This window comes from Podarcis tiliguerta, assembly GCF_965153285.1.
Source record: "Podarcis tiliguerta genome assembly, chromosome: 5".
NCBI lineage: Eukaryota > Metazoa > Chordata > Lepidosauria > Squamata > Lacertidae > Podarcis > Podarcis tiliguerta.
The window spans coordinates 15,571,270-15,599,088 of record NC_139538.1 but is presented as its reverse complement, the minus strand read 5'-3'; the positions used below and the strand labels follow the sequence as shown (position 1 = coordinate 15,599,088).

General features: G+C 45.0%; 2 protein-coding genes and 1 long non-coding RNA gene across 6 annotated transcripts; 1 reads left to right on the top strand and 2 right to left on the bottom strand.

The window, feature by feature from the left end:
- Positions 1–59: 59 nt before the first annotated feature.
- LRRC34 (leucine rich repeat containing 34) lies at positions 60–15,797 on the bottom strand. Of its 3 annotated transcripts, none has more exons than XM_083442332.1 (11): positions 15,659–15,797; positions 9,873–9,997; positions 9,327–9,448; positions 6,442–6,506; positions 5,857–5,940; positions 5,300–5,428; positions 5,023–5,118; positions 3,586–3,740; positions 1,842–1,997; positions 935–1,061; positions 60–704 (listed from the first exon to the last, which is right to left on the bottom strand). In XM_083442332.1, the coding sequence occupies exons 1-11, from the start codon at positions 15,695–15,697 to the stop codon at positions 501–503; spliced, it is 1,302 nt and encodes a 433-aa protein (XP_083298458.1). In that variant the 5' UTR covers positions 15,698–15,797; the 3' UTR covers positions 60–500. The 3 variants fall into 3 exon arrangements, with proteins under 3 accessions (XP_083298458.1, XP_083298459.1, XP_083298460.1); XM_083442333.1 differs by lacking the exon at positions 15,659–15,797 and adding an exon at positions 11,842–11,946; XM_083442334.1 differs by lacking the exon at positions 5,857–5,940.
- LRRIQ4 (leucine rich repeats and IQ motif containing 4) lies at positions 15,747–27,601 on the top strand. The gene is made up of 6 exons (XM_083442193.1): positions 15,747–15,847; positions 18,241–19,418; positions 20,769–20,942; positions 23,065–23,203; positions 25,413–25,609; positions 27,353–27,601. Exons 2-6 carry the CDS (start codon positions 18,258–18,260, stop codon positions 27,542–27,544), a joined length of 1,863 nt encoding a protein of 620 aa, XP_083298319.1. The 5' UTR covers positions 15,747–15,847; positions 18,241–18,257; the 3' UTR covers positions 27,545–27,601.
- Positions 18,434–27,803, bottom strand: LOC310678535. 2 transcript variants are annotated; one of them, XR_014511824.1, is made up of 3 exons: positions 27,732–27,803; positions 22,825–22,901; positions 18,434–18,560 (listed from the first exon to the last, which is right to left on the bottom strand). It is a non-coding gene; the product is annotated as an uncharacterized lncRNA (long non-coding RNA). The 2 variants fall into 2 exon arrangements; XR_014511825.1 differs by lacking the exon at positions 27,732–27,803 and adding an exon at positions 25,390–25,487.
- Positions 27,804–27,819: the final 16 nt, after the last annotated feature.

The window sequence follows — 27,819 nt, the reverse complement described above, 5'->3', positions numbered from 1 at the left end:
CATAGACAAATGTTAATATAAATAATAAACATCCTAAAAACACTTACATTGGCATCATGTTGATTTATATGGTGTTTTATTTCCAAAGAACCATGCCTAGCATAGGAGCCTTACTTTCAAGCTATTGAACATTCCTTAGTAGCCTCCAAGTGTTTGAATTGTATGAAATCACTTCTACAGGCTGCTTTGTATTATCACAGTAAGTGTTGCTCATGACGGTCCCAATGCAGTTAAGAACCTATGGAACTCACTGAAAGCTCTGGAACAAGGGAGTCATCAGTAGTTTAAGTTCTGCTTTCAACGGGACCTGAAATTAGCTGTCGCTAGACTGGGATCCAGCACTTTCCCACTTCAGTTTAATATAGTATTTATGGTTCAAAACCTTTTAAAATCAGTTCTCCAAGTAACTACATGTAATTGGTTGCAGGTTTGAAGCACACATTGTTTTAAAAAAACAACAACCCCAAGATGCCAAGGCTTAAGAAAAAATATGTTGGCATTTACAAGTTTTCTGCAACAGGAGTTATTGCCAGAGAGGCATTCTCATCGTGGTTATCAGGCTGCCCGTAACTTGGTGTCCAGTAATAGTGCCTCTTAAGGCCATGGGAGACTTCGGCAAAGTATGTGTTCCCATCCACTTCATACGGATCGACATCTGTGCCAGTTGGTTTCAGGCGACCGCTTTTAATTAACTCTGCAAATGCCTGAAACACACAGGGTAGAGAGATATCTCTTGGTAAGAGATCCTTGTTCTTTTAAGGGGAAATGCAGCCGTGGGTGGCTGCAACACTGGGAGAGGGAGATCAAACCCTCCCCCCACCCACCACCACCCCAGCATTGTTTTTCTAATCCAAATCCCTCTTCCTCTATCTATTTTTTTACAGGGTTAGAAGGATGTCAGCTATTTCATTTCATAAGAAGACAACAGATGTACCACACAGCAGTCTTCATCAAATTTGTTCCCCCATATGTAGATATAGGAAAGAACTAGGTTTGTTTTCATTGACTCTGCAAGGGCCACCAGTCCTTTCCCAGATATGTTGTTGTTTGTCACTGCCAGCCTAGAGAGCAGAAGGATAAAAAAAACAACAACCCCAAGGTGATTGAGTAGATGCAGACAGCCAAGCAATCATAAATTACACAAATCCATATATATGAGCCATTCTATTCTTTTCTCCCAGCAGCTACCAGCCATGAAGTCCACCCAGCTCCTCCCTTAACAGCCTCTGCTTCTTCCTGCCCACTAGCGAACCCAAGAGAGGAAGGCTGTCCTGTTCCTCGTGACTAGAAAACCCTCTGCTGCTGGTTTTTGAGATTTGAAGCTGTTGTTCTCTTCTGTTTTCAACTTTTCCTGATCTACCGTCATATCTGTTTACTGGGTTCACAGCAGGGATGAGGAAGAAGATTGATTCAGTTTACATCTCAAGGCAAACTTAAACGCGCAAGAAGAAATCCTTGCACTGAGGGGACTCGAAGGTTGACTACTGCCCAAAATTTCTAAGACAGCCCCCCCCCCCCCCAATGCAGGCTCTGATTGCACAAGAAGTTACTTGGGGACAGTAATACTTTTATGGCAGTCGCAAGCAGCAGGTAATCTGAAAGGTGCAGTGTAACAGAAGTTGCTGAGGGGGGCCTTTTGGATTGGAAACTGCTTCCCCAGTGATGTCACCATCACCTCAGCAGTTTTCTGGAGCTAGGCCCATGGGTCACTGTTGTGTTTACTGCAGACACATTTGGGTCTGAAGTATGGGCCATTTTGCTTCCGAAATTCTGTGCTGCCTTATTCAAATGCCTGTGCTCACAGTAATGCATTATGGGAGTTAGGAGTTCTGTATACTAACGCTTGAAGAGTCCGATTATGTGTAGTAAGGGCCTCACTCAGATAGAAAGCTCCATCGTCCTCTATCCTGTTAAAATTAAGGTCCAGGATTTCCAGGGTGGCGTTGTGTTTTAACAGCTTTCCCAAAAATTTAATACCATCCCGAGTAATTTTGTTGCTGAAAAGAGACAAGCGTACACATTTGTTTTTGTTCAGAAACATCGGTCAGAGGACAAAGTGGACTTTGTTCTACAAAAACTTAGGTTGCTATAAGTGAGCTAGTTTTTGCCGTGCCACAAAACTCTTGTTTCTTTTAACTGTCAAGGGGCATTACTTTTTATTATATTTATCAGTCGCCTTGTAAAATAAATGCTGAAGTCATTGTACAAATAAAATGTGAATAAAAACATGACAATAAAACCATACTAAAGCCACAATAAACTTAAGAGACAACTGGCATAAAAACCCAAATGCAAAATAAAATACTATGTATGTGTAGCACTGAGCAAGAAGAGTCATCAAATATTTACAATAAAACCACCAACCACATTACAGGGACTTAAAACCAGATCTTAGGAGCCAGTGTAGTGGATATTGTAATTAAGAGTGTGTGCTGGAGAGCTGCCAGTTCAGTCCTGTTACTGTCATGAATACATGAGGTGGCCTTAGACCAGGTGTGGAAAACCTTTGGCCCTCCAGATGTTGCTGAACTACAAGCTCCCATCATCCCTGGCCATTGGCCTCACTTGCTAGGGCTGATGGAATTGTACCGTATTTTTCACTCTATACGACGCACTGGACCATAGGACACATCGGACCACAGGAGGGGGAGAACAGGAAAAAGAAATTCAGGAGAAACAAAGCCCCTTTCAGGCTTCAGGCGGCTATTTGCAAGCCTTCGGAGTGCGGCAGGAACTCCTGCTGCACTCTGAAGGCTTGCGGATAGCTGCCAGAAGCCCCTGGAGTGCAGCGGGAGTTCCCTGCGCTTTGGGGGCTTCAAGCGGCTTCAGCAAAAGCAACGCGAAGCCTCCGGTGCGTGGGGGGAGCTCTCCTTCTGCGCTTTGGAGGCTTCGTGTTGCTATCGCTGAAGCCAAGGAGCCTGCATTCGCTCCATAGGATGCAGACACATTTCCCCTCCCCTTCATTTTTGGAGGGGGGAAAGTGCGTCCTATAGAGCGAAAAATATGGTAATTTAGAGACATACGGAGAGCCAAAGGTTCCCCATCCCTGCATTAGACAATCCATATTCTCTCAGCCTCACCCGCTGCAAAATGGCCCGCTGCAAGAAATACCAGAATAATGTATGTGAAGCACTTTGCATATTTAAACTGCATGATCTAAATCTTAAGCATTATTATTAAACATTGTACAGTCGTACCTTAATTGACAAACGCCTTGCGAGTCGAATGTTTTGGCTCCCAAACACCACAAATCCGGAAGTGAGTGTTTTGGTTTGCGAACGTTCTTTGGAACCCGAACATCTGACGTGGCTTATGCGGCTTCCAATTGGCTGCAGGAGCACCATGCAGCCAATCGGAAGCTGTGCCTTGGTTTCTGAATGTTTTGGAAGTTGAACAGACTTCTGGAATGGATTCCATTTGACTTCCGAGGTATGACTGTATGTACAAGTACAGTTGTTTGAAACACTCAGTTAAAAATCGATCTTAGCTTATTTTGAGAAGTAGGTATCAAGTGCATCAGTTTTCATACACTGCATATCATTCTAATAGCTAAAATGCTATCTTTATAACTCAAGCTTCTCTTACCAGCTGAGATCAAGATATCGCAGGGTGCTGTTTTCATACAATGCATCACACAGGCGTTCCATGCCAAAGTTCTTCATTTCGTGTTTACACAAATGCAGTTCAACAAGAGTGCAGTTGACTTTCAACATGAGGGCTGTGTGGACCGTGGTCTCTTCCTAAAGTTCCGTATCATTGAATTAAAACTTGAACACAAGATGTTCTAGAGCCAGTGGGGATGTGTACCCTGCTCACATTACAAAATAATGTAAAAATAATGGTCACTTCTATGGGGATAAATGCAGATGTGATGCACATTATCGTTTGCTTTACTCCACAGGACACGTATGTTCCATCCACCAAATTCTATTGTGCGAACGTGTAGCATGTAATGCTAAGCCAAACCATTGCTTAGCTTGAATGTGTGAAGATTCCCAGAGAGGAGCTTGTGGCAGCTGTGCCCCTTCCCCAGTCCTTGAGCTCCTACACTGTTCTGAGCTAAGCCATGGTTTGGCTTAGTGCGTCATCTGAACCAGGGCTCATGTATTCTGCTGCTCCAGATAGACCATGATAACAGAACAAACCTTGATGACAGCCCGTGAGACAAACCATGAACCTGGGTTTAGAGGGCACACTTAGACAAACCATGGCTTAGTTCAAAGCAGAATAGCATCAGTAGGGCCAGAGAAGAAGCCAAGCAGCCGAACTCTCCTTTCCAGGAGCCCGCATGGTTGTGCATCTCCGCTAGGCCAGTTTGGCATAGCATTATGTGCAAACCAGCTCTGTATGTAACTAGCTACCCACAACATGAAGGTGTTTGGAGGTGGAGTTGCCCTGTGTTTAAATTCAAATATGCCTAACTCTAGGGTCCTGCTTTATGCTGAACCAAGGCTAATTTAATTGAATAGGAAAGCATCCCCTTGCACTGCACCTGAGCATACAACACAGCTCTTGCTGAGATTAACAATAACATCTATATTAAGGAATGGGGAAAAGCAGAACTGGAGACTACGTACAGACAATAGGGTTTGAAAATTCTGCTGCCTAGTTTAATCTTTTGGAGATGTGCTTTCTGCCATTTACCTTACAGTAAGGGTGGGTGGATGTCAGGCTAGTGGGGTGTGTGTGTGTTTGTTTGTTTGTTTCTAGATCTCTAAGATCCACCCACTAGAGCCAAGAGTTTGCACAGTGGGGCAGATACTTCAAACAGAAGGATAAAGGATACCTCTGAGAATTTGAGTTCTCAGCCATTTCACACAAAAATCTATTGCTTGTTCCCATCCCTGCCAAGTTTTCTTCATTTCAGCAGCCACAAAGAGAAAGAGAATTTTAGCTGTTATTGTTAAAACTGTTGAAAAGCTTTGTCAATGCTTATTCTTATTCCTTAGGCTTGTTTTTTGATGCATCATTCCTGGCTCCTGGCTCCCCATTTCAAGGGAAACAATGCAAAATGTTGCTTACCTCTTCGCTGTAGAGTATTGGCCGATTTAGATTTATGGCTTTGATTGCACTATTGTAATTCAAAACTGTTGCTAATGCTATGAGACTCTGTGTGCGCTGGAAATAAAAGACAAAAGACACAATCCAGAATAAGGCAGGTGCATTTAGCTCCCACTGAGTAAACCCTCCATCTACAAGCAAGCTTATATTTTGTCCCCCCAAACTCACAATGATATGTTTGAAACAGGCTTACATTTCTGTGCATGTAGACGTGTCCAAAAATGGCAATTTTACTCACCAGATCTGTGTCTCCCAAATCTAACTTCTGTAAAGTGTTGTTAACTTGCAACATTGCTGCAAAATACATTCCTCCCTTGTTGTCAATCTTGTTGCCAGTCATTCTTAGGTGAAGCAGTGTTTCATTCCTCTAGGTGTGAAAAGTCAATTATTTCCAATATAACCATAATCTAAACTCACAGATATAGGTTATCTCCTAGAATACTGTTTACTGCTATGAAAAATAATAACCTGCTACTGCTACAATCCTGTAACATGCTTAAGAATTATATCTGGGCAGCAGGGGCAGAGCGGGGGGGGGGGGGGGGGAGAGTACTAGTGTTAAATAATCCCACAGCTGGGAGGGAGCCTGTGGTTTACCTAATTGATCCCCATTTTCTTAAACCAAGACAGCCCACACCCAAAGCACTGCTCTCAGTGGCAATTCTAAATAAATATGCTTCTGACTGCAGCTTTAAACAATTTAGTTCTGCAAGCTGATTTCTGAGTTCCAAAGTATTTTGCTTCAAAGGGGAAACTCGTGTAGTGTTCTTTCTTATCCAGCTGAACAATACTTACATGCAATGATTTAGCTATGAATTCTGCTCCCATGGTACCAATGTCATTAAACATCAGGTTCAGGTACAGCAGAGTATGATTATCCTGGAATACAAGGAAATTCAGCTTGCTGTCAATGTGTGGGTTTTGCCACACCCTTCCTTCCCATTCTACCTTGTCATCTGAAAACTGCAAAGCCATGCCCTTCCCAAGTGGATGTACACTTCATTCCAAAGACACCAAACTCCAGGCAGGCACCGGGTCCCCAGAAACCTCTCCATGCTCTGAGTCTGAGATGCGCATAGCAATGCCGTACCAACGACATTGATTACGTCACCCTGCATTTACACATTGCGCTGAACTCTGTTAAGTTCTTTATAATACCTGAACGGTTTGTATTTCTCTCGCTTTTCTCATTTAAATTTAAATTTTAAAAAAACGATTTACAAACCCCCCGAAAACGATGACCTGGAAGGAACGCAGCGCATCCTAAAGGAGAAAGTTACATGGATAAAGCTCACTTTTGGAAGAAGGTCACCTTAACAAATCACCTATAAAATTCACAAATATCATTTAGCCTCCCCCCCCCCCCCCCGCAAGAAGTACCTGAAGGAAAGCTGCAATGTGTACTGCGCCAGCATCACTCAAAAGGTTGTATCTCAGGTCAAGTCCTGAAAGAGCCGAGGAATATAGAAATGAGCAGGCTCCATGTTAACCTTAATGGATCACTTTTCACCAGTCCTTTTGTCTTAGCCACCAAATTCTCTGCACCTTTTCATCTACTTTGGTACCTCGGGTTAAGAACTTAATTCGTTCTGGAGGTCCGTTCTTAATCTGAAACTGTTCTTAATCTGAGGTACCACTTGAGCTAATGGGGCCTCCCGCTGTCGCCGCGCAGCCAGAGCACAATTTCTGTTCTCATCCTGAAGCAAAGTTCTTAACCCGAGGTAATATTTCTGGGTGAGCAGAGCCTGTAACCTGAAGCATCCGTAACCCGAGGTACCATTGTAATTGCATTTCCATACATGAGACTAAGGATAACTGTCGAAGGAAAGAATCCTGGGAACCGTAGTTTACCTCTCAAAGCGCTACAATTACCAGCACCTTTAATAAACTACACTTTCCGATATTCTTCTTTTTGGGGTGGGGGGAGGATATGCTTTAAATGCATGGTGAGTACAAAAGTCGTCTTTCAAAGAAGCAGGTTTGTTGCACAATACCTCCAAACCACCTGCAATTGCATGCGCTGAATTTGGTGTGATGTGACTGCATCCCACCCGAAAATAGTGACGGTCTGTAAGTGCCCTTAAAGTGGCTCTTGCTTCCTTTAGTTTTCTAACACGAATAAGAAACCTAGCCTCTCTTTTGCTTCCACTTATGCAACCCTCATAGGTTGGACACTTTCACTGGAGGACAAAAACAGAGCTTCATTATCGTGTGACCCTGAAATTCTGGATTGCCCCCCCAAAAACCTGATGCCAAAGTTTAGTGCTCGTTTAGTGCCATTTTGTGCCACCCACAAACGGAGCAATTGACACAGAAAATCGAGGTCACAAGTTAATGCCAAAAAAATCCAACCTTCCTGCTTCAGTTGGGCTTATCAGCTGAAGGCAAAACCTTCTCCAGGGAAGAACACTCATTCATGCAGCAGGTGGCTCTTCTCTCTTTGTCTCTTCAGCATGAAATAATGCCTGCAGCTAATATAAGTAACTATGGGATAGACTCACAAGGTGATTTAAGCCTCCCTTGGCAAAATGCCCCATGTCCTGTTTGCACAAGAGCTGGCTTTTGCTCCAGCCCTGGGTTTGTTCTGTAGAGAATTCACAGGAAGAAAACCAACTCTCAGTATCCAAGGCTCTGGATGCCATGCAATGAGCTATTTCATAATGAAAGTTGCCGCTTAGGTTGTGTCTGCACCACGTTTCATTTCAGTATTAATTACATCCAGTGCTATTTTCCTAGAAAAAGAGGCGACAGAGCTCACCATGAACACCTCCCTTCTTCTCTTAAAATGGTATTGGCGCCCGCCTGAGAGGTGCCCCAATTGCACAATAGGTAATACTCTTTTCTTCCTTTTTTGGGCAGGGGGTAGGGAACCATTTCTCACCTGAGCACCCCATGTGCTTCTGGGAAATTTTCCAGGGGCTGCATGCCCAGAAGCAACAGTGGGAGGAGCAAGGAATATAAATGTTCAACGGTAACATTTATGCTCATTGCTGCACCCACATGCTCCACACGCTTGCATGGCCTTCTCTACCCTCCACCCAGGGAAGCGTGAGGCATTATCAGAATTCAAGGGCATATTCCAGCCAGGCAAAATCACTCAAGGAGGATGCAAAGCAAGGCCAGTAAGTGGTGTGGCTTGGAAGATCCCTTAGCGCTAAAAACAGAGGCTTGGAAAGTGGCCCTCAGTAGGTGATATTGCCTTTGTGCTGAAAAAGGTTCCCTATCCCGGTGAAAGACGTCTGGGAGAAGATTTATAACGTATTGAAAAAAATGTTGAAATATACATTTATTAAGAAACCAGAGGCCTTTCTTCTTGGAATAACAGGTTTGGAATTGCCCAAGAAAGATGTCAAATTGTTTTTGTATGCCACAACTGCAGCAAGAATTTTGTTAGCTAAGAACTGGAAAACACAAGAAGTTCCAACAGTGGAAGATTGGCAGATGAAGGTGATGGACTTTTCGGAGCTGGCCGACCTGACTGGAAGAGTCCGCGACCAGAAGGAGGAGGAGTACCAGGAGGAATGGATGAAATTTAAAGACTATTTAGTTAAATATGTTAAGATAACTTAATTGGAAAAGCTTGCAATTATCAGATAGGCTTAGGATTTAAATGTGTAATGTTAGGAATTAATATGTTTAAAGCTAAAATAGAAAGAAAGATGTTAAGTGATTAAGTTAATTTTATGAGAAAATTGGTTTTGGAAAACTGTTAAAATGATATACACTGAAATTCAACTAGCGGGATTCGAGGAAGTCACTTAACAATGTCACTAAGATTGGTTCAAATAGAGCTGAGATTTATGTTTGTCTGTTTGTTTAATTTTTTTTTGGAAAATCAATTAAAAAATTGAGGGGGAAAAAGAAAAAGGTTCCCTATCCCTGGCTTAGAGAAAGGGGGGGTATGTGAGTCTGAAAGGCAGTTTCTATAGTGGATCTTGTGCACAAAAACTGCTCTGTGGATCAGGTTGCAAATCCAAAATAAAGATTATTGATGGTTCTTTGTTTGCTCAGTCCTCCACCCTGGGCTAAGTGCAGGCATGGGTGTGATAAGGAATGTTTTCAGTGCTCACCCACAGCACAGAACAAGCAACAGAGAAAAAATGCCTACGTTAGTAGCTTAAGGTAGTTAGTAGCTTACCCCCTGGAAGGCTGAATATTTCTCAATATGCACATATGAAAAGACGGACAAAGGAAGTGGGCAGAGAATGGAACTAAAGCTATCAATTGGTCTGCTTTTCAAAGGCTTAAATAAAAACAAGACATACCTGTAAGAAACATATTATTTGTAAAAATCGTAGCCAGGATTTGAAAATCATCATCTGTCACCTTCTGCACAGGTATCAAGCGGTTATTTCCAGCAATTTTTATAGTTATTTTCTTTTTCAACCTGTTACAATGTAAATGGGAAAGTTGGTTGTCGTTGTGGTTTGGTTTCTCTTAGTGCTTCAAAAATTACTTCTGGACTCATAGAAGCTCCTCTTCAATTAAACTTTTAGTAGACAGTGATTGATTTATATAATTACAATGTGGATTTGCATGCTCTGTAATGTATGTATATGGTTTTTTTGTTTTGCTTGGTTGGTTGGTAGTAAGTCGCTTTGGGTTGCCTTGGGCAAGATAAAGCAACCAATAAATTAAATAACAACATCAACAACAACAACTTACTGATTGCAGAAGCCAGCTTAATTGCCGCAGAATTTGATTTTATCTCAGCATATAATGTTTGTATTTTGAAGCACAGCATATAAAAGCCCAACTTAACAGTTCAAAATCGTATTGGTTTAGTCCCCACAACATAACTATTCGCTTACGTTTCTTCGTCCTGCTTCACTTCTTGGAGAATGCGGACTATGAAGGGGTTCTCAGGGTGTTTTAGTTCTTCACACGCTAGAGAATATTGTTGGTCAAGGCTTATGTATTTTGGCATAGTATCTACCTGAGGGGGATAAAAACAATTGACTACACATCATGTATGAAGAGAATAATAACAATGCATACAGCAGCAGGAGAAAACGTCTGTCAGCCTCAGGGCCTCATTTCCTTCTGCAAAAGTTTCCAAAGGTGACATGTGGCAGCAAAAGTAGGTGGAGCAATGAATGTACATTTTACCTTTGTACAGTAGGCTAATTTTTACACATGCTCACACACCCTTCTCTGTTCTACATCCAGGGGAGCAAGAGGTATTATCACAGTTTAAGGCTACATTCCAGCCAGGCAAAAGGAGGCTGGTGAGCGGCAGAGAGAAAGACAAATTAGGAGGTGCTTTGAGAGAGAGAGAGAGAGAGAGAGAGAGAGAATATGCAGTGGCCCTGCCCATGCCAACATGCGGCCTCCAACAGAGAATGCAATTTCCCTCCCTTCCCTAAGACGTAACAACAAGGGAGTTGTGCCATCTCTCCAATACAAATTGGGCATTAAAGTCCTGGCGGCAGAGTTATTTTGTGTGCACGCCCACTGTTTTACCCAGGGGCATAATAACCCCAGAGGAAGTAAGCACAGGGTAGCCAAGATGGTGCCATCCATACGCTGTGGGTCCCAGCCAGCTTGGTCAATAACCAGGGATGATGGGAGCTGTAGTCCATGGAGGGCACCGTGTTGGGTAACCCTGAAGCTGACCAGGCAAATGCTGCTTCCAGTTACCAATCCTTCTTCACTCAGGAGCCAAGGTCCCTTCCTCCCCCCTCAATAAAATATTTTAAGGGGCTGCCCCCCCAATCAAAGTTGATGGGTATTGCCATTCAAACAGTGTGTGTCTGCTGTGTCATGGGATCAATTATGTGGGGCAGGGCTTACTTGCCCCCCCCCCATATTTTTTTCAAGTTGGCACTCCTGCTTCTTTATCCATCTAAACAAAATGCTAACAGACCAATTATGAACACAATTGTTTGGAAGCACATAAGCTGGTTCCAGTGGATTTTTTTTCTAAGTAGTTTTGTTCGGGGTTACACCTAGAGCATGGAAGGAGGAGGAGCGGGAGGAACACTAGGGGGGGGGGGTGTCATATGATCCCAGTTAATCCCTTTGAGCTGAGTAGTACTTGCTTCTAAATTGGCAGGCAAAAGGCTCAGGCTGCCTGCCTGCCCTGGGCTCAATTGGAGTATATACCCTGTTGACAAAGGGTTTTTCCAGACAAATGTTTATTGTGGTACAGGTGCTGCTCATGCACACAAGTTTTCTCCCAGCATCCACACAATAATGTCTTCAGCATCAGGATACCAGCTTGTATCCTTCCCCATTCAATCAGGATTTGCCCTATCTGTACACAGAAGCTGTGGGAATACCCTTTCCCCACGCACCCATCGTTTAAATGTCAGGGAGGGAGGGAGGACCAGGTCACGTTCTACTCTGTCAGCTGATGCCACCCACAGGATGACAGACACCCCCATCATCTCCTCTCCTTAATCCCCACCCAAAACCTGAAAATAAATTTCTAGCAGCTCCCAACTAAAAATATTGCCCTCCGTTCTAATACAGTACTTCACTGGAATTCCGCGTGTCAAAGATTTTCAGATTAATCCCGCAGGAGCCAATCCTTTGCACAGTTGCTTGTGAGCAAACCCCACTAAAAGCAGTACAGTACTTCTAAGTAAACGCGCACAGATTTTGCACACCGGCACTGCTTGAACGAAAATAATCCCTTTTGTAAATCCAATTCCGCTTTGTCGATCGCAGGGCAAAAAGTGAGGGCACCGCTGCCGAGAGCCTTGCACCCATCGCGCCTTTGGGGATCCGTGAAACCCCAGGATTAAGACCGCAACCCTCTCCAATTGCGCCACTTACCTCCTGCTGCTGTTGCCACCGAGACGCTTTTTATTTATTTTTTATTTTCTTATTTTTTTGCAGAGCGCGCGCGCCAAGACAACCAACTCCGCCCCGATCGCGGTTGCTATAGTGTCTGGGCACGCGCTTCTTTTTTCGCCTGCGTCCCGGGGGATTCCTGAATGCGCCTGCGCCCCTACAGTTTCAGTCTACAAGATCCCGGGTAAGAAGGGGCCTCGCGCCACCCGCCTTTCCCTACAAAGGCAACTAGTAAGAGGGCCTGGCGACCGCCTGATTTCGGGCTCCGTTGGAACTCAGTAAAGCACCACAGCGCGCCTACACCCCGGGTCTCCTTTGCAAAGCATGCAAAGTAATAGCAAAATAATGAGAAAGCGGCATAGCTCAGTGAGTAGAGCATCTGCTTTGCGTGCAGAGGATCCCAGGTTCAATCCCCGGCATCTCCAGGTAGGGCTTGGAAATGTTCGTTGTATGGAACATGGTAGATCTGCTGCCAGCCAAGGCAAGCAATACTGGGGCAGATCTAGCATTTGTTTCATTACAAGGCAGCTTCTTATGTTCATTGATCGGAGACGTCTTTCCTTCATAATGCATTTCTTTTGGTGAAGGTTGGTGGCATCTGAGCCCCGGCACATGGAAAGCAGAGCTAAATGGTGTCCCTGAACATGTTTATTAGTGAGTTAGTACAGCTAGTGCCCCTCCTGTCAACCTAGCAGTTCGAAAGCACGTCATAGTGCAAGTAGATCAATAGGTACCACTCCGGCGGGAAGGTAAACGGCGTTTTCGTGTGCTGCTCTGGTTCGCCAGAAGCGGCTTAGTCATGCTGGCCACATGACCCGGAAGCTGTACGCCGGCTCCCTTGGCCAATAAAGTGAGATGAGCTCCGCAGTCCCAGAGTCGGCCACAACTGGACCTAATGGTCAGGGGTCCCTTTACCTTACGGCTAGTGCCCACGCAGATGAGGTTAGCAAGAAGTGCTCATGTGAGGTTGAGAGACAGGATGACCTCCAAACTACTCATGCTATAAAATGCCTAAAGGGCTGGGTCCATGCCCTTAAGACTTTCAAGGGCAGGGGTGACTAGCCTTTTTCTCGCTGTGTACCCTATTCCCTCCGGGGTTGGGGGGGCACGTAGCAGGGGGTGGGGTAGGATGAGATGGAAAAGTGGGCAAAGCAGCAAATGTGATTTTTACCCAGTAGGCTAGTTTCTTCAAGCTTGCATGCCCTTCTCTATCCCCTAAATAAATATTCCAAGCAGTCAAATATACTTGATTGTGCAAAGCAGGGCAGGTGAGCGGTGTAGCTCAGGAGGAAGTGTAGAATGGGTAGAACCCCAAGGACCAGATAGCAAGGCTGAAAGGGCTGGATTTTGAGCCCCAGCACCTGGGACTGGAACCCTGTTGCCCTCCAGATGCTGTTGAACATTCTTTGTTGGCATCCGTCTGTCTCTGGAAACCATGGGAGGGAAGTCGAACTGCAGGAGAATCACAGCGCCTGAAGTGACCTGTGTGGAGTGCAAGCCTGGGCAGTGCGTATGGAGGCCCTGGGTTGCCTAGCCCTAGACAACAAGACCCTGCTGCCAGCCTGGCTGATGTGGTCCAAAGGAAATCAAAGCAATACATTTGGCACCAGTATGGCTACAGCTCTCCTTATCCCTCTGACCATTGGCCATGCCAGCTGGGGCTGAGGGAAGTTGAAGTACAGCAACCTCTGTCTACCCTACATTCTTCAGAAGGTTCTGTGAACTATTCCCACAGAGCACATTGAGTTCATGCGCTGGGGCTAAGCATCACTTGCAAGGGAATATCACTAACGACAGACGAGGTGCCCATCATGAAGTTTGTCCATGAAGTTTGTCCACAGTTAGGTAAAGGTAAAGGTACCCCTGCCCATACGAGCCAGTCTTGACAGACTCTAGGGTTGTGCGCCCATCTCACTCAAGGAGGCCATGGGCCAGCGCTGTCCGAAGACACTTCCGGGTCACGTGGCCAGCGTGACATCGCTGCTCTGGCGAGCCAGAGCCGCACACGGAAACGCCGTTTACCTTCCCGCTAGTAAGCAGTCCCTATTTATCTACTTGCACCCGGGAGTGCTTTCGAACTGCTAGGTTGGCAGGCGCTGGGACCGAACAACGGGAGCGCACCCCGCCGCGGGGATTCGAACCGCTGACCTTTCGATCGGCAAGCCCTAGGCACTGAGGCTTTAACCCACAGCGCCACCCGCGTCCCCACCCATGTCCACAGTTACTTATTTTCAAATTGAGGAACCATAGAGATCCTGGGTTGTGCAGTGGGCTAGTATGTCTGGCTCTTAACCAGAAGGTTGGCGGTTTGAGCCCACCCTGGGATGGCTGTGGGCAGGAATTCTGCATTGCAGGAGGCTGGACCAGCTGACTCTTGGGACCCCTTCCAACACACAATTCTATGATTCTATGATAAACATTCAAAGAAGTCAGTCCTCTGGAAAAGTTTGAAACCCACTGTTGCAGACTATTGCCCTGTTTTAGATGGGGGTCTGCTGTGCAAAGACAACCGAGGATGGTTACAGGCTGTGCTTTCAAGTCCAAAGCTGAATACTGCACCCCCTTGTAAGTTATGCCAATTTAACACGTTTGTCCATATTTCTTTATTTGGCACTATGAATGATGCTTCTGTTTGTTGGGAAGCAGCAGTGAAATGATGTGCAAGCCACTGCAGCCACTTATTCTTGGCCACTGAATAATTTTTCCTCTTTCCTTTGCCCTAGCTTGTAGCTGTTAATATAAAATTCCAGGCAAATCTAGACAAAACAGCAGGAGATGTTTGCAAGATAGTATGAATCTGAAGACATACTATGAAGCTGGTAAACAACAAAACTTTGGACACAGGATGTATCTTCCTGATTGGGGACTCTTCCTCTGCAAAGCTATGAAAGCCAGCCACCAGGGCACAGATTCCTACTATACATTTAAAGCACATCCAACACACATTTAAAGCACACAACTTCCCTCAAAGATTCCTGGGGGCTCTGGTTTGTTAAGTGTGCTGGGGCTTAAAGCTGTGTGAGCAGAAAGGTACAGTTCATAGGATTCTTTGGGGGAAGCCATGTATTTAAAATGTGAATTGGATATGCTTTAAATGTATGGAGTGGATCTGCTACAGATCCGTTTGTGCCTCCAACATGGACCTGTCTTGGCATTAAACGGTATGCTAATTAATTATTTGTGTTCAGTAGTATAATTAGGTTTGGGTAAACAGAGGAACCTGCCCTTGAGAAAACCTAGACAAGAGGTATAAAATAGCCAACAAAAGTTGTGTAATACATTGGCAGCTGTTAAAAGATCACATTAAATTATGTAAGGCTTTCTTTCCTGTTTGTAATAACTGGACCTGTTTTCAAGGTGCTAGATGCAAGGCTTTCAGGCAAAACAACAACAAGATTACGCCTTCTCATTATGGAGGGTTATTCTCCCATTCCTCCCAGGAAATGAATGTGGTACATATACCTCAAAACCAACCTGTGAAGTAAATTAGGCTAGGAGAACACAACTTTACATAATGCCACAGTGAGTTTCAGGATCTAGACAACGTCTCTGTGGGCCAAGGCTGTACCTACTGCACCATACTGCCAGTCATTATGAAGTAAATTAGGCTAGGATAACATAACTTTACATAATGCCACAGTGAGTTTCAGGATCTAGACAACGTCTCCGTGGGCCAAGGCTGTACCTACTGCACCATACTGCCAGTCATTATGCCGCCGCCAGGATGCAATTTGGTTGCTATATATTAAATTTTCTCCGCCCCTACAGCTCCCCACCCCGCCCCTGCTTTTACTGTTACCTGGGAGGTTGAGGCCAACTCCAAGAGGAAGCTGTCCATGGTGGTGGTGGTGGTATTATTATGATATCTGAGGTAAATGTGAGCTCATCAGCCTCTCCTCCTCACAGCTCTCCTTTCCTCTCATATCGGAGCCTGCCTATTGAAGATCAGACAGAGCCATCCGTCCCAAGTACTTTTATGACATCAGAGGTACGTGAACGAATCACATTCACTCCGTTTGAATTTTGACAGTTGGGTCAGAATTCAGGAAGAAACTCTGCCGTTAGGGGAAACTGGGGCGGAAGGCAACCTCTGGATGCTACTGCTAGCGATTCCCAGCGTCACATCCATATCAGACATTTAAAACACATGGCTTCCCCCCCCCCAAAAAAATCCTGGGAACTATAGTTTAACCATCACAGAGCTACAATTCCCAGCATACTTAACAAACTACAGTTCCCAATACAAAAAGGGTGGCACTCAACTTAAGTTTTACTCAGAGAAGACCTATTAACATTAATGGATCCCAGTCAGGGTCATTAATTTCAGTGGGCAATTAGTTATTTGAAGATCATTCCAAGTTTGCAATCAGCCATGCTCCCTCCTCCTCCTCCTTGCCATTGTTTGCTGTTTTATACAGTAAAGGTAAAGGTACCCCAGACCGTTAGGTCCAGTTGCGGATGACTCTGGGGTTGCAGCACTCACCTCGCTCTATAGGCCGAGGGAGCCGGCATTTGTCCACAGACAGCTTCTGGGTCATGTGGCCAGCATGACTAAGCCGCTTCTGGTGAACCAGAGCAGCACACGGAAACGCCGTTTACCTTCCCGCCAGAGCAGTACCTATTTTTCTACTTGTACTTTGACATGCTTTTGAACTGCTAGGTTGGCAGGAGCAGGGACCGAACAATGGGAGCTCACCCTGTCGCGGGGATTAGAGCCGCTGACCTTCTGATCAGTAAGCCCTAGACTCTGTGGTTTAGACCACAGCGCCACCTGCGTCCCTATGTTTATACAGTAAGGTAAAGGTAAAGGCACCCCTGACCATTAGGTCCAGTTGTGACCGACTCTGGGGTTGCGGCGCTCATCTTGCTTTATTGGCTGAGGGAGCCGGCATACAGCCTCCAGGTCATGTGGCCAGCATGACTAAGCCGCTTCTGGCGAACCAGAGCAGCGCACGGAAACGCTGTTTACCTTCCCGCTGGAGCGGTACCTATTTATCTACTTGCACTTTGACGTGCTTTCAAACTGCTAGGTTGGCAGGAGCAGGGACCGAGCAATGGGAGCTCACCCCATCGCAGGGATTCGAACCGCTGACCTTCTGATCAGCAAGTCCTAGGCTCTGTGTGGCTCAAAAGTAGGTATACTGCTTCAGAAGCCACTTTCTTTTTTCTTGGTTCCAGTTCTCATCATTCACAATATCAGTCAAGAAAAAATATTTGTTTATTTGTTCGTTTGTTTGGATATACTTTATAATTTATCCTCTTCTGCTAGTCACAATGTGGAACAAACCTACTAAATATTACTGTTGGCCTTCCTTTGTTAGTTAATGGTTCAGAATGGTTGGCTGACATTTCCTCAGTGATAGTGAGCGAATGGTTAGGAGATATTTGGAGATTAGCTGAAAGTTGAGGCATTGTGGGGTATATACATCTCTCCTTTTGGGATCTGTGATGTTTCCCCAATGTTACTGGATTATTGCTGTCTGGAGGGGAACTCTTGCACTATTATGCAACAAAAGCAAGACAAAACACACACACTTGTGGTATGAAATGTTTACAGAATTTCAGCAGGAGGCTATAGGACCTGCACTGACTGGAAATAAAGCAGAATATCATAGAATCACAGAGTTGGAAGAGACCACAAGGGCCACCGAGTCCAACCCCCTGCCAAGCAGAAAACACCATCAGAGCACTCCTGACATATGGTTGTCAAACCTCTGCTTAAAGACCTCCAAAGAAGGTGGACCTTTAAGAAGGTCCACCACACTCCTTGGCTGCAAATTCCACTGTCGAACAGCTCTTACTGTCAGGAAGTTCTTCCTAATGTTATCCTAATATATCCACCCTGAAACTCTTGTAGGGACAGATGATATTGAAAGTAGGATTGCATATAACTACCTCAGTGGCTTCATGACCACAAATTATCATGAGTGCACTATAAACAGGACACCTGGAGGGGCATCCAATGTTACAAAAATGCTCCCTTCTCAAGGAAACAAAAACTCAGGGAGTTTGGAACTTTTCACTGCTTGGCAAAGTAGGGAGCATGTAATAATATAACCCAAAAATCTTGATTTGGTTAAGTTCACATGATTTACTTCAGCTCAAGAGTAGGTTAAGTGCCAAAAATTCCTCCTACATTTCTCGCACAACCATTTCCCCACAACAACACTAGTTCAAGCACACTAGTTCAATTTGGGAAGAGATTCAAATCCTACCTGAATCTTCCTGGATTCAGCGCCATATCCTAAACATCATTTACACTGCCCCTTACTAAAGAAATAGTTGGGATTTATGAATGAAAACAACATATTTTGTTTATTCTTCATAAAAGGTGGTTTAAAGGAATGTCTCCAATTTCATTCCACTTTTTTTTTTTTGCAGCCAAAACTAGGTTTACAATGATTGCTACCTCCAAGAGTTTTGTTACCGCGGAAATAGTGTCCCAACTCTCTGAAAAATGGGCCACCATTCCAGAAGAGGATGACGCGGAAGAGACACAAGAAGAGGTTAATGTGGTTGTTGGTGCTGATGTTGGTGTTGAAGAGGTAATAGGGGAAAGGTTGGCAGATGAAGAACCCAAAGAGGAGGTGGTTGTGCCAGTGCAGATCACAGACCGCATCTTTTTTCTTGATTTAGCCAACAAAAAACTGGAAACCATCCCATGGCAGGTTTTTGAACTGGAAGACTTGGAGGAATTGCATCTGGAGAGAAATAGAATCAATAGTATCCCAGAAAGTATAAATCGGCTTAGAAATGTGAAAGTCCTTTATTTGAATAAGAACAACATACAAGACCTATGTGAGGAACTTGGAGAACTGAAAAGTCTTCAGAGCTTGGATTTAAGCAGTAATCCACTCCCTCTGAGTTCACTGAATATCATTAGTAAATTGAGGGCACTTTGCCAGCTTAGATTATATGACGTCAACCTGGATGAATTTCCAGTGGAAATCTGCAAACACCTCCACCATCTAGAATTGCTGGGACTCTCTAGTAACAATCTGAATTGCCTTCCCAAGGAAATTGTCAATTTGACCAAACTGAAAGAGATTTATCTAAAGAAGAACAAATTTGAAAATTTCCCACCAGAACTTTTCCAACTCTCTAATTTAGAAATAGTAGATCTAGAAGAAAATAGTCTGAGCCTCATTCCAGAAGAGATTTCCTCCCTGCAAAAATTATCCCAGTTCTTTGTTGCAGTTAACAGCCTAGCATCTTTACCCGATACAATGAGTAAATGCCCAAACCTATCTGTGCTTGATTTGTCCAGTAACCTCCTGCGCAAACTTCCACGATCTTTTAAGGAACTGACAGAGATGAAGGAATTTTCAATGTCTCGGAATAGCCTGGCAACCTTCCCACGCCAGATTCGCCGCTGGAGGTCGCTCATTGTGGTTTACTTGAAAAATTGTGCCCTGGAAGCGCTGCATCCTTCTTTTGCCAAGCTAACCAGCTTAATAATACTAGATCTAAGTGAAAATCTCCTAGAGGTGTTTCCAGTAGAGATTTGTTCGTTGGAAAATCTGGAAGTGTTGTTACTTGATGACAACTTGCTATGTGAGGTAATTGAAATTCAGTTAAAACCTTCTTTTAAAAAGCAGGGGCACCAGGGCAAAACTACACATGTTGGCAGCAGACAAATGTCCAGATGTCACTCACTGGGATGGGTGGAGCCATGATGCTAGCATCCCTGGAGCAGTGTTGCAGAGTGATACAAGCAAAAAGAAGAAGAAAAAGCCTTAGACCAAGGAGTTTATAATTTAAAAATTGTAAACTGCTTTTAGAAATCTCTCTTTAATGTATGCATGCCTGCTTATTTTCCGGATTACCTGAATCCAGGTAATCCACTTCCTGAACTTCTGTCAGTCTTGGCTTCTCTAATCAGGCAATTAGACTCTGAGATACCCTATTATTACAGCACCATCTATGTGGGTGGGGCTCCTCATAGAGAGTGAGGTGAGCCCTTCCCAACCTTCATCTTCACAGAGTTAAGGATTTGCAGGCTTGGGCGATTTCTGGCGCTGTGCTGTGCTGCGCCGGTTTAGTGCAGTGTGTGGGGACTCGCTGAGCGGGCGGCTTGGTTCAGTGGCGGCTCGTGGTCTTGTTAAACGACCCCTGTGGACTGATTGTGGCCCATGGGCCTTAGGTTGCCGACCCCTGGACTTGACAGTTGGTAGTGTGTGTGCATCACAGGTACCAACTCCAAAGCCGAAGGGGCTGGGCACCCACAAATTTCTGTGCAAGGGCCATGCACGCTCCTGGTGCCCATGCCCCCAGGCACCCACAGTGGCGGGGCCAAGCTGGCACTCCTTGCGTGCATGCATGTGTATAAGTTCAGGGGGAGCCAATAATGGGGAAAAAGGGAGACAGCTGCCTAGCTGGAATTCTGTACAGGAGCAGTCCATTTTGTAACATTTTGTTGCATGTCCCACTTCAGCATACTAATAGTGATCTAAGTTCCCCCATTGCTGGTCCCGCTATCAGCAGCCATTCTTATTTATATATTTATCGCTTTATGATTAGTGGTGTACATAAAAATAAATCATGCAGATAATAAAACAATAAGAATTAGGGAAATGTGGGGAAACTCAAGGTTTGCCCAATTGCAATCAAATGTCTTGTGGTGGTGGAGAAGCCATCTGGGGAGACACTCATCCCACAAAACTAGCCCAGTGGGCATGGAATACACTGACAGTTGGGTGTGTGTGTAGTTTTGCAGGTGGAATCCCAAACAGCAGAACTCCCACTTCTTGTCCTAAAAGGAGTTTGGGGTTTTGTCACAAGAAGATTTGCACCCAGCTTTCTGTACCCTGCTATGGGAGGATAATGATGCTCATTTCTTTGACTTGTAGTGGAGTGTTGCAGTTTGAGAAATCTATATATTTATATGTTTCAATAAATTGTGTGTGAAGCTATCTCCAGCAGTGTTCAGGCTTTGTAAGCTGAAATGCCTCAGTCTGACCGGCAACAAGTTCACCTCGTTCCCGGAAGAAATATTTGCAATTGGATCGCTGGAGAAACTGTACATGGGGCAAGACCAGGGAACCAAGCTTACAGCAATACCAGAAGGCATCAGTAAGCTAGAGGTAAGAAAATGAGCAAGGTTTGGATCTCAAAAGTAGCCTTCCCTTGTCGCCCAAAGAAACCTATATGTATCTGAATACACAGACAACATATAACGTAAAACCTTTTCGGACCAGTGGGTGCATTTGAGATTTCAAGAATGCGCTGTGGGAGTGAGTCATAAAATGGTTGCCGTGGGATGTGTGATATAACAGAAAAGGGCTGCCGTGGGGGTGTGGCGTAACGCAAAATTGGTTAATGGCACTTCCATAGTGTTATGCATTCAGTGGTCTGTGTTTGCCTGAGCTTGAGTCTGGACTAGGGTTTCTGAGCTCCTATGTTCTGGTTCAATACATGATATCCAGTCACAGAACATTTCAGGATTTGGGCCTCTGTCATTGGCCCTTAAACTCCGAGTTATGATTTGCAGCTTGGAAGTTTAGACAGCCAATCATGTTGGAAGTAGGAGTTCCACCTACCTCATGTCAGGTTTCTGATCCAGATCAGGACCCAGTCCTACTGTATCTGCAATTTACTTTTTAAAAAGCAATTTGTGCAATTGTTATTGGTGGTATTATGTCTAGATTGGCCCAGAGATGTTAGAAACGAGATATAAAGCATTCCTCCAGGACTGGAGCAGCCAAAGCCTATTTGCTGCCTGAGGCGAAGAACAAAGTGGCACATTCTCCACAAAAACTGACTAGATTGGTAGTTGAGTCTTACTTCAGCACTGATGATGGAGCAGAGTCCTCCAGTTCACCCTAGGGCAGCAAGTTAGCTTAGGAACTGCAGGGTAGAACACATGACATGCCTTTGCAACCACTTTCTGCCCCTCAGAATTTGCTGCCTGAGGCAGCCGCCTCACTTTGTCTGGCTGAAGCCAGAAAGATTAGAAAGACTTCTATGCCATGCAGAAACCTGCAATCTGGTACACACATATCTCACAAATAGGGCCGGCCTGGGACGCTTCGCCATTTGATGCAGCTCACCACTGCCACACCCTGGCTGCCTCCTCCATGGCAGAGGAGCTAAGGGTGGGGCAAACCTGAGGCAGAGGCAGCAGAGGAGCCCCTGAGTCGGCAGGGGCACCCATGGTAGCAGAAGAGGTAGGGTGTGCCCATGGCGGAGGCATGGCAGCAGCGAGCCAGGCAGTCCTCATGCTGGCCCTGCCCACAACACTGCCTATTTGCAAGGTCTTTAAAAATTGAGGCATTGGTACAACTAGCTGTCAAAATATGGGATGCAAATTTTTGCCACATAATAGAGGCCAGCACTGCAGAACTTACCAAGTCAAGCCAAAAGCATATTCCTACATTGCAGGCGGTTGGCCTAGATGATTCTCAGGGTCCCTTCTAACTCTATGATTCTATGAAAACATAAGTAGGGGGCTGGGCTGTTGGATTTGAGAGGATTTGTCCAATAGCCGATTTGGATCTATGCTTGAAGAACACAAACTGCATTTTCTAGTAGAGATGCTCTGTATACACTAGAATGCATATTTGAAATTCACAGTAATGCTTTAACTACAGTGCCCAGAATTCTTTGAGGGAAAGAAAGTGCTTTGAATGTTCTTTAAAGGTATAGTGTATGCACTGTTCATGGTTGCAAGTTTAAATTGTTAGAATAATGGCAAACTGATGTTTATTATGGTTAATGGCATTTAAAATCATCACAATAAGTAATAAACTGGCGAGGACCAAAAACTTTAAGCAGTGGGGCCAGCACCTTAAAAGGAACATTTACTTATTTTTTGATCCTGTTGTGCTTTTGGTGAGACTCTTCAGGAATATCAGAATTTGCTTTATACTGAATCAGACCCATTGGTCCATCTACTAGTTCAGTATTGTCTACAGTAACCACCAGAGGTTTTCCAGGGTTTCAGGCAGGGAAAATAGTTAACTATACCTGGAGTTGCTGGCAATGGATTCTGGAGCCTTTGCATGCAAAGCAGATTCTCTACCACTGAGCTACAGCCCCTTCCCCTGAAAAAATAATGGAGAAGAAAAAAGATTGGAGACGCCTTCTCCGTCTAACAGAGTGGTAGGTTATATTCCATAAATTGTAAGTTACCTTACAGAGAACACAGGTGAGTCTCTACACAAATATATATTCAAAATGCAAATTATGTGTATTTTCCTCCCCCAGAACCTGAAAGAATTGTACCTTGAGAACAACGATTTGGAGTATCTTCCCCCAAGCATAGGCTCGCTGCATAAGTTGGAAGTACTTGACCTTCACAACAACTATCTCATAGAGCTACCTGATCACATATGCGAACTACAAGGTAAAAGGATAGATAAAAGCAGACTCTGCACGAAGGCAGAATTCACAGCCATAGCTTCCTTTGCCAAGGGTACCTCTTGTCAACCCCTTATAATGTCTTTCAAGTCCCAATTTCCTCCAAAGCTAAATTTAAAATACATTCTTGCTTTGCATACTTTAGGCTGCAATTCATACTCCTGATTTGCCTTGCTGCGGGTGGAGGGTGAGGTTTCAGTGGGGCAGAGACCTCCCTCCGCCAGCCCAAAACAGCTCAGTTGGGGTCACCCCTCCAGTGCACAACTCCCTGTTCCACCTGCCAAAAGTGTGGGCAAGAAGAAGTACTCTTCATAGGATTCCCACTGGTGGTAGGCCTACAGAAAGCCTCAAAAAGGGATGTTCCAGGGGAGAACTCCACAGCTGTCACTTGACATCAAACCCAATCTGATTCTGATAGCTCCATCAGCTCCAGGCTGGCATAAAACAAGGTTTTGCCTCCCATCAAACACCTTCTCTCCTAGCTGGCATGTGTCTGGGTGGTGAATAGGCTGCCCTGTCACACACACCCCTTTGCCTGGAGCTAGGATTCCTCTGCTAGACTACTTGTGTAGGACCTATACAGACCACTGAAGCTCCTTGACCACTGGGGTTTTGTTCACCCCTTGCTCCCCTCACCTCTGCATCCTGAAATCCCTCCAGGCATTGCACACACACTTGCTAGCCAGTCTTCTGTACCGTAACGAGAAAGGTCCATTCCCATGTGGATGGAACACGACCCGTCCAAATGTTGTGTACATGCAGGCAGGGATCTCTGTAGGTCTTTATTGAGCATTCCTTCCGATTTGCTTGGACTGTTTTTATACGTCTTCCAGTTAATCATACATTCATCTCACACTATTCAGCGCATTTCCCTGTCACTAGCCTAATTGTAAAAAAAGGGGATTTGTTGTGCTAGGATTACGTAACACTTTTAAGTGGGTTTGTTGTGCTAGGATGGCACTGCACTTTGTAAAAAGTGCGTTTGTTGTGCCAGGATGACTGAGCACTTTAATCACTTTTAACTGTGCAAACCTCGATTTCCTGGGATGCACCTGAATCCCTCCCACAAAATACTGACAGTTCGGAGGTGCCCAGAGGGAACACAGACCAGAGTGCTTTCCCCCAAGGCAGGATGCAGTCTATATGAAGGCCAAACTCAGTGACTCCCAGCATCTTTTTCTTCTACAAAAAGCAGGTTCAGTCCAGACTAGGATCACAGCAGAAGTGAGTTAACCATTTATTGTTGAATTTTTCTGCTGGAAATCAGTGCCCCCCCCCAACCTACTATTTGCCACAACTGGGAATAGGGTGGTGGGCCTTACATACACAATTGTGTTTGCATTTTTCCAATCAGGACAAATGACAGCTTTAGGTCAGGAGTTGATTATTAACAAGAAAATTGTTTAGGGGAAAGGATTAACTCCTTCCCCCCCCCCCCCACGTTAACTCTCCCAAACTTGGTTGGCGGGCCCTGAAACTGCTTTTTGTAAAATCAAAAGTAATTGGGAGATACAAGCCATAGGAAGCACAGGTCACCATATTATACCATCTTATACCATCTTATACCATCAGACCACTGATCCATCTAACTCAGTATTGTCTGCACTGACTGGCAGTGGTTCTCCTGGATTTTCAGACAAGGGTTTTTCCCCATCCAATCTGGAGATGCAGAGGATTGAACCTGGGACCTTCTGAGTTCAAAGCAGATGCTCTACCACTTAGCTTTGGCCCTTTTGTAGTTTGATCCTGAGCCAACTGTTTCTCTCAGCCATGCTGACCGTGTCTCATTTAATGCGCGGTGTTCATGGGCTACCATGCTCCTGTTTCTGCCCCTCTTCACAGCAGGGATTACCCTCCTATGCAATCTTTGGCACTCCAGATGTTGCTGTAGAACCACCATCATCCCTAAGCATTGGCTTTGTTGGTTAGAGCTGATGGGAGTTGAAGTCCAGCAACACCTGGAGGGAACACAGCTTCCCTAGCTGTCCTCTAAGCTACTTGGTACATAAGGAATCTAGAGTCCTTACTTCAATTGAGCCTATTTTTATTGTCAACCAAAGAAAAAAAGAAAAATTTTGGTAGGTTGGCACTTGTAATATTAATATTAATAATACCCAAACATTTAGCTTACAAATAAACATGAAACAGATGTTGCTTATGCATCATATTCACCTTTATCATTCTCTTGTGTTTAGAGTTGCAAAAGCTATTTCTTCATTCCAATCAGTTATTTCAAGTCCCGGAGAATCTGGATAAGCTAGAGAAACTGCAGGTTCTGACACTTGAAGGAAACCCTCTGATGTTCCCAGCGGTGGAAATCTTTAGCCAAGGGTTGCAAGTCACCATGCAGTACTTGCGAGATGAAAGATACGAAAAGGCCTTGACCATAACGGTACAGAGAACACACACAAAAAGCCACATGGGTCTGCAGCACGTTGTAGTGACAATTCAGTGGAACTGTGGGTGGGCCACAGGATTTTAAATAGTGGAAGCAAAGTAGCAGATACCCCCACCGGAAAATATTCTGATTAGGGTGCATTATCTCCTGGTACATTGGTATGACTTGGTATTAGAGAACAGAGAAAAGAACAAGGGGAAAAGGAGCAGGTCTGGTCAGGTAGGAGAGTATTTTCCTCCTGACTTTGAGAAGAAGCTGGTGGGACAAGGCAGACAGGCATTAGCAGAACCTTTGAGAGCTCCACGTGAACACGGCAGCTTTTGCTAATCTGGTGTTTTGGACAACCTGATGGGAGTTCTAGCCCAAAGCATGGAGGGCACGAGGCTGGCAAACACCGCTGTCAGGGAACTGCCATCGGAGCTGGAGGCGGAGAGAAGGCTCCAGAGGGATGCCGGAGAGGGTCCCAGTAGGGAGAGAGGCAGCCCATCCGCTAGGGAAGGAAATCAGCATAACACCAGTGGAGAAGGGGGGGCAGATGGGGGAATCGGAGAGGTGGCTCCAGGACTCCTCGCCGGAGACCAGCGGAGAGAGTACGGGTACTCCGCTGCCCACACCCTCCCTGCGCAGAAGACTTCCGCGCAGGGAGAGTAGGAGGAGACTGGGCGTCAAACAGCTTTTATGCTGGAAAAGGTTCAAGAAACGCCCACTGACGGATTCTGCCAGCGACTGAGGCAGCCACGGAACTTGAGGCTGTCCAGACAGAAAGGGTTCAACCAGGTAACCTAGCCAGGAGTGGCAGCAACTTACGCACGAGCAACCCCTAGAACCATTACAACCGCCTACTGGCTCCTACAGACTCTAGGACCACTTTTAAAGAGGCAGCCCCCTGGCATATAAGCCATCATACCTCCTCTGCTTGGTGAATTCCCTCAGGGCTCTGCTGATGGCCCAACATAGTGATGTGTAGGGTCCATGATGTTGAGGAGGACTGTTCTTTGGAGAGGACAAGCACAGAGGTTACTGACTCTGGAGAGCTCTTAATTCAGGAGTCCTAATGGGGTACTGTATGAGGGAGTAGCAGAAGGGGAAGTGGTGCCAGAAGAATTCCTGCAAGAGATTTTTTGTCCACATGACTGAGCCTTGGGAGGAAAGCGGGAACACAGCATCCATTTTATGTGCCAACATTTGAAATCTGAAAAACAAATAGCTAGGAATGGACAGAGAAGCCTAGGTCTGTCCCATTTCAGTTTCATTATTTAATCGTAGGTCTGTTCAGCATGAACTTCTCCCTTGTTCTCTTAGAGCGGCCATGGTGCCCACCTGAGAGGTGCCTGAGCTGAGCTCTGGTGAGCTCCAGCTGAAAAAAAGCCCTGGGTCTCTTCCATCCCATATTGTGTATTTTTAAAAAGAATGTATGAAAAGTTCAGTTTAAATTGTATGCCTTATGTATGTCTTTCCCCTAAAATAGATATTTTTTCAATGCATGTCTCCATAACATGCATTTTGGCAGTAAAATACCTATTTCTGTGTGCCCTTTTTTCGCACACCAAAACTGCATTGTAAAATCCAGAGAAGCAGAGTTGTGCTCCAATCTGGTAGCGAGTTTGCAGCCATCAAATTGGTCTGTCTGCTGTAAGAACAAAATGAGCTAATTCTTCTCCCATCCCTACAAACTGCTGCTTTCCCTTTTTCTTTTCATTTTAATGCTTATGTGGTTGTTTCTCCCTCCCCTCAAAGGTCCAGGCTTGGTGGCGTGGCTTGATGGTGCGCAGAGGGATTGGAGCCTTTGGCGAGATCCTGAAAATGATCAGGAGAGGCAAGAAAGAGAAGAAAGAGAAGAAGAAGGAGAAAGACAAAAAGGGGAAAGACAAAGGAAAAGGAAAAGACAAGGGCAAGGAAAAGGACAAAGGCAAGGGCAAGAAGAAATAACTGCATTCTGTGATACCTCAAAGGGCCAGGGGAATAAATACAAGCAAGAAAAGAAAAGGACTCCTAGAAAGTCATTTTCTCAGATCAAGATAGTATTTTCTACTGCTCAGGTCACAAACTCCTCTTAGTGGCGAGAAATGGTCCAGCATGGCAAGTCTTGCATCCTGTGTGGTGAAAAATTACTCACAAGGTGGGGCTGAGTAGGATTTTCACTGAGATCAGGGCTTCAGTTTCTCAATTCTGGCGCTCTTCTCTCTCTGATAACGCCAAGGTTG